General features: G+C 40.1%; 1 protein-coding gene across 1 annotated transcript; it reads left to right on the forward strand.

The window, feature by feature from the left end:
• Nucleotides 1-4,528: 4,528 nt before the first annotated feature.
• LOC125884317 (serine-aspartate repeat-containing protein F-like) lies at nucleotides 4,529-6,702 on the forward strand. Its single transcript, XM_049569214.1, has 2 exons — nucleotides 4,529-4,571; nucleotides 4,796-6,702. The coding sequence occupies exon 2, from the start codon at nucleotides 4,819-4,821 to the stop codon at nucleotides 6,700-6,702; it is 1,884 nt and encodes a 627-aa protein (XP_049425171.1). The 5' UTR covers nucleotides 4,529-4,571; nucleotides 4,796-4,818.
• Nucleotides 6,703-7,000: the final 298 nt, after the last annotated feature.

Raw genomic sequence — 7,000 nt, forward strand, 5'->3', positions numbered from 1 at the left:
TTTAGAAATAAGCAAATACTAAAACCACAGCTAAACAATCAATGCCAGGAAGCTCCCAATGATTTCACTGAGGTACCTCAAAACATGTTGTAGACCTGATCAATGTTTAACATTGCCAAATATAGTTACTAATTATAAATGTCAAATAAAATACAATGTGTCTCTGCATTACATCATAAGCCTTGGAGCATTGTTTATCATAAACTAGCATACTGAGGAAACATTTCATTTAATGCTGCACTCACTGTGGTCAAACATACATAGGTCAAAAAAATTTAAGGCGCATCGGTCAGACAGTCAGAATACTCCTGTTTTGAGTTGAAGTCATTTGGACCTGAGAGCAACTGCAAACTGAAGGTGAGTCCAGTACCTTTATTTCACTCCTTCCACAAACCCAACAGAGTCAGTTACTAAATGCTCACAGACTGTTTGATAGTGTTTATGTAAGTTTTTATGATTTCTTTCAGAAAATGAAGATCCAAATTTTGGTGCTGGCCTTGGTGGTGGCCGTGATCACTGCAGCACCAGCCAAAAAGGCTGCTGCAGTAGACCCAGGTGATTAGATGATCTAATGTGATGTGATAGTTGTCATAATATTTGAAATAGTGTGATATGTGCACCAGATGTTTTATGTGTTGATGCAATGCCATAACTCTGTATGTATGTTAGAAAGAAAGAACTAACTGTCTTTTATTTATAGATGCAATAAATGTAAAGCTGAAAATGACATGAAGACTTTGGGGGATGAGCTGTCCAAGAGCGACACTTTCAAAGGATGGAATCACCTGGTACCAAGCTGAATTGTTAAGCTGCTGAAATACAACAGTGACACAAATGAGTCTCTCACGAGTGAAGAATGCAGTGTCCGTCAACTACACTGGCATTGATGAGCTGCTTGAGGGATGGGTCCAAGGAAGGTGCTTAGTGAGCTGAGAGGTCAGAATCCCTCATGACATTCTGCCTGTATGTCACAAGTATACAGAATGTCCTCTTATATTTTTCTAATAGTTTATTTCTGAAATGACTGATGCCTACAGACTTGCCACAAAATGTATTCAAAAAGACAACATTTTAAATATAATATAAGATATCAAGTAATCTCAAGAGAAAAACATACACAGATCATCAAGTGAGGATCATGTGAGCCTAACTTAAGTGCTTCACACATTCAGTGACAAAAAAAAGTCTTATACTTTGTATGCTGTATTTTCATATGTATATCTACCTGTTCTGCCTCCACAGCTCTTCAACTTAATGCCTGAACTACAGCAAAACGGGTATCATTATTGTAAAACTGTGTACAATATAACCATCTGAGGCATTGTTGTACAATAATGGGATCATGTCATATTGCACTTCATGGTGTAAAACCCGTCGCCCTCTGGGGACAAAAAAAGCTGACAGTTGAAGTTGATGTAAAAGCTTGTGACAACATGAAATAAAAAGGTTTATCCGAGTTTCAGTATCAGTATTTTTTGTGCTTTTTAGTCCGTGTGTGTACCCCGAGTATTTATAAATTCATTACAAACCCTCTTCCATATCTTTATTGTATATTATTATTATATATTATATATACATATGTATATCTGCAAACTTGTCACCTTTCGGCAAAAATCACCGTTTTCAATCTAAATTAGGCCATATGTGTGATTTGTGTAGATCCGGTGAGTTTTTTGAAATGGTGGGGGCAGTCTGTGAGGACAAGTCACAGGGTGAATGAGGTTGGCTAAAAGAGGTCGGGCTGCTGAAATAAGCCTACTTTGCCTCAAACTCTTATGGCAAGGAGAGTTTGACAGCAATTCTAGTACAATGAGCTTCAGCAGTTGCCACAGTTACTTGAGGGGTAGAATAAGTATTCATATCCTATACTGCAGTAAAAGTAATAATAACACGCTGTCAAAATACTCTACTACAGGTAAAAGTCCTGCACTCAAAACCATATTTAAGTAAAAATAACTATATAAGTATTATCAGCAAAATGTACTTAAAGTGCTTAATGTAAAGGTACTCACTGGACAGCAAAATGGTTCCAACCAGTTTTTTCCTTTTATATTTAATGTTTCTGGATTACAATTACTGCTGCATCAACGTGTATGTTGCGCTGTACTTTTGTGATAATTATAACTCCTTTATTCCTCATTGGTTCACTTTAGGACCAGATGTTACAATCCTGTGACACTATGAGTGGGAATAATACTGCCGTCTGGGGGTTTTCGAGTGGGAGCCAAAGGGTTAAGGTTAGATGGATATGAAAGTAGGAAAGAGCAGTTTCATACAGTACAAGGTACCAAGAAACACAAGCGATCAACAGGTCCACCATTGTTGTTCTGCACAACATGATTGGTTGATGATGAAAAATCAACCACATTCCAGAAGAATATTACGTCACTTTTTCACCACATCATATTCACGTTCTCTGTGAAAATACTCATGACAAAAACAAGTAAAAAAAAATATACTGACATACACATTAAGAGCATGGGAGCAAAAAAGGAACAAAAAGAAGATGTTCCTGGTGTGTAAAAGCCTTGAGTGCGCTAAGGACTTGGTTTTATTTGGTTCAGTAAAATTAATTATGTAGATATAAAATTTATTACTTCAGAAAGTTTTTAATTGTGCTATTAATAATTATTAGCAATCAAAAACTAAACTAAAACTTTTTTCCAGGAGCACACTGCTGCTTTCTCACCCTCATTTGAAACCAGCTGTTTGCTGACTTGGTCAGTTTATCAGCAAACTTACCGGAGCCTTGGGGTATTAGCCAAATGAGAAAGAGAGTTGAAAAACAATTATTTGTGATAAATATTTGATAAACAAGTTTTTGATTGCCTTAAACTCAGGACACTATTGTGGTCCCAACATAACACTAGCTTGTCTAAAAGTTTCATAATGCCTTTGGCACTATGTTTTCAGGTTGTCCATTCGTCCCATTCTCGTGAATGCAATATTTCAAGAATGCTTTGAGGGATTTCTTTCAAATTTGGCACAACTGCCTATTTGGACTTAGGGATGAACTGATTAGATTTTGATGGCCGTAGGTCAAGGTCACAGTGACCTTGTGTATCTCATTCTTGTGAACGTAATATCTCAAGAACACCTTGAGAGATTTTTTTTCTAAATTTGGCACAAACATCCTTTTTGACTTAACAATGAACTGATTGGAATTTAGTGGTCAAAGGTCAAATGTCAAGGTCACATTGACCTTACAAAACATGTTTTGGTCCAAAACTCAATTCATACTTGAATAATGACAAAATTTCACAGTGATGACATTTTTTATGCGAAAGGTCAAAGATCAACTTCACTGTGACATCATAAAATTCTGCAAAAACACATTTCTGGCCAATATTCAGTGTCATAACTCAGGAACAGAAGGGGGGACATTTGGTCAGATACTGAATTGGTGTGGTGTATAGATCTTTTGTGCTGCCATGTTGAAGAAGCATCCATATTACTCACAAAAATGGATGTTAGCTGTTCAAAGTTCAAAGTTGACTGGTTCGCAGAGGCATACAACCAAGAGGTGGTAACTGTAGTTTTTGTGGTTACAGTTTACATTAACGTGGTATAATATTCACGGCTATATTTTCTTTTAAAGATATTTTTCTGGGCATTTTAGCCTTTAATTGACAGGATGGATGAGTGGGGGGGGGGTCATGCAGCGGGGGGCCACGGGCTGGACTCGAGCCCGGGCCGCTGCGGCAACAGCCTTGTACATGGGGATCGTGCTCTACCCATTAAGCCACCAGCTCCCCACAGCTATATTTTCATTAGTTTAAAATCACCTGACAATAAGAATCCTTGTGTTTTTGTTACCATAGAGTGCGCTGTTTATATCTACATACAGAACGGGTCCTCTTTCACAGAGTCCACCATGTTGTCTTCAGTAGCCCATAAAGGTCAAACTGAAACCTGGCTCTAGATAGAGCTATTCGTGTTAATGTTTTTTGTTGACAGAGGAAGTTCCAGTTCTGCAATCTCCCCTCTAGATGCCACTTAATCCTACACACTTGACCTTCAAATATGTTTAGAAATAAGCAAATATTAAACCGCAGCTGTATAATCATTGCTAGTAGGCTCTCAGTTTTTTTCACTTAGGAACTTCCAAACATACTGTACACCTGATTATTATTTAACATTAGGGAATAAAACTGAAATAAAATACAGTGTATTTGCAGTACATCATTAGCCTTGGGGCATTGTTTGTCATGGACTAGCAAACCCAGGACACGTCATTGGATGCTCTCATCACTGTGCACAAACAAACTTAGGACAAAAGGGTATAAATTTGAGGTGCATCGGTCAGACAGTCAGAATACTCCTGTTTGGAGTTTAAGTCATTTGGACCTGAGAGCAACTGCAAACTGAAGGTGAGTCCAGTACCTTTATTTCACTCCTTTCACAAACCCAACAGAGTCAGTTACTAAATGCTCACAGACCGTTTGATAGTATTTATGTAAGATTTTATGATTTCTTTCAGAAAATGAAGATCCAAATTTTGGTGCTGGCCTTTGCTTTGGTGGCTGTGATCACTGCAGCACCAGCCAAAAAGGCTGCTGCAGTAGACCCAGGTAACTAGATGATCTGATGTAATGTGATAGTTGTCATAATAGCTGAAGTAGTGTGATATGTGCACCAGATGTCTTATGTATTGATGCAATGCCATAACTCTGTATGTATGTTAGAAAGTCAGTGTCTTGTGCAATTTTTAATACAATTACCAAACCTGCCAAGTTCTTTACAGACAACAGTTTGACTAATTGTCTTTTATTTATGGATGCAATTTCTTCTACAGATGAAGATGACACGAAGGCTCTAATGGATGCATTTTCCAAGCACGGCCCTGAAATAATGGAACTGCTCAAAAGCATCACTCTCGAAGACGCAATGTCCGACCCTGATGTTGATGAGCTGGTGGTGAGCAACATCAACTCCACTGAAGTAGATGAGGTGGTGAGCAATATCATCTCCGCTGACGTAGACGACCTGGCAGACAGCGACTCTGATGATGACGCAGACTCTGACGACGACACTGACTTGGCTGAGCTGGCAGACAGTGACTCTGACGAAGACTCAGACTCCATCGATGATGCTGACTTAGATGAGCTGGCAAGCAACGTAACCACCACTGACATAGATGAGCTGGCAAGCAACATGGACTCCAGTGATGTAGAAGACCTGTTGGAGAGCACTATTAACTCCACTGATGTAGATGAGCTAGCAAGCCACATGAACTCCACTGACGTAGATGAGCTAGCAAGCAACATGGACTCCAGTGATGTAGAAGACCTGTTGGAGAGCGCTATTAACTCCGCTGATGTAGATGAGCTGGCAAGCCACATGAACTCCACTGATGTAGATGAGCTGGCAAGCAACATGGACTCCTCAGATGTAGATGACCTGTTGGAGAGCGCTATTAACTCTGCTGATGTAGATGAGCTGGCAAGCAACATCATCTCTGCTGATGTAGACGACCTGGCAGACAGTGACTCAGATGATGACGCAGACTCTGACGACAACGTTGACTTGGCTGAGCTGGCAGACAGTGACTCTGATGAAGACTCAGGCTCCATCGATGATGCTGACTTAGATGAGCTGGTAAGCAACATAACCACCACTGACATAGAGGAGCTGGTAAGCAACATGGACTCCGCTGATGTAGAAGATCTGTTGGGGAACACCATTAACTCCGCTGATGTAGATGAGCTGGTAAGCAACATGAATGCCACTGACATAGATGAGGTGATAAGCAACATGGACTCCAGTGATGTAGAAGACCTGTTGGAGAGCACCATTAACTCCACTGATGTAGATGAGCTGGTAAGCAACATGAACTCCACTGATGTAGATGAGCTGGTAAGCAACATGGACTCCAGTGATGTAGAAGACCTGTTGGAGAGCACCATTAACTCCGCTGATGTAGATGAGCTGGTAAGCAACATGAACTCCACTGATGTAGATGAGCTGGTAAGCAACATGGACTCCAGTGATGTAGAAGACCTGTTGGAGAGCACCATTAACACCGCTTATGTAAATGAGCTGGTAAGCAACATGGACTCCAGTGATGTAGAAGACCTGTTGGAGAGCACCATTAACACCGCTGATGTAGATGAGCTGGTAAGCAACATGGACTCCAGTGATGTAGAAGACCTGTTGGAGAGCACCATTAACACCGCTGATGTAAATGAGCTGATAAGCAACATGGACTCCAGTGATGTAGAAGACCTGTTGGAGAGCACCATTAACTCCACTGATGTAGATGAGCTGGTAAGCAACATGAACTCCACTGATGTAGATGAGTTGGTACGCAACATGGACTCCAGTGATGTAGAAGACCTGTTGGAGAGCACCATTAACTCTGCTGATGTTGATGACTTGGTCGAGAGCATCATCAACTCCACTGACATCGATGAGCTGCTCAAGAATGTCACTCTTGAAGATTCAATGTCCGAGTCCACCACTTACGTTGAGGTTGATGCTGATGAGGAATCAGTGACCCTAGACTCCGCTGACGTAGATGAGCTGGTGGATAGTGAAGACAATGAGAATGGTGATGATGCAATTACAGATGCAGATGAAGATATTGATGTAGATGACACCTCTTCTAGTGATGAAGACATTTTCGAACAGGCACTGGTCAGGGTCAGAAATTTCATAGATGAACTGCTCAAGGAGAAGCATGAGACCAAGATGGATGCTTAATAAGCTAAGAAGTCAGAATCCCTCACGGCATCCTAAGTGTACATAATGCCTTTTCGTATTTTTCAAATAATTTATTTGTGAAATGACAGACGCCTACAGACTTGCCACAAATTGTATTCAAAAAGACAAAGTTTCAGTCCAAGTAGGAGCTTAGTCAGGTCCAAATGGTTGAGATGCGTTAAGATCCATCCTGAATTGAAACTCGGTCTTTCTGAATTCTTGGTCTTTCTAAATTTGTGGATTTGTTTCTGTTTTTCATTTACATTGCTGTATAAATAACATATTGTATGATTTATAT

This window comes from Epinephelus fuscoguttatus, linkage group LG23 (assembly GCF_011397635.1).
Source record: "Epinephelus fuscoguttatus linkage group LG23, E.fuscoguttatus.final_Chr_v1".
NCBI lineage: Eukaryota > Metazoa > Chordata > Actinopteri > Perciformes > Serranidae > Epinephelus > Epinephelus fuscoguttatus.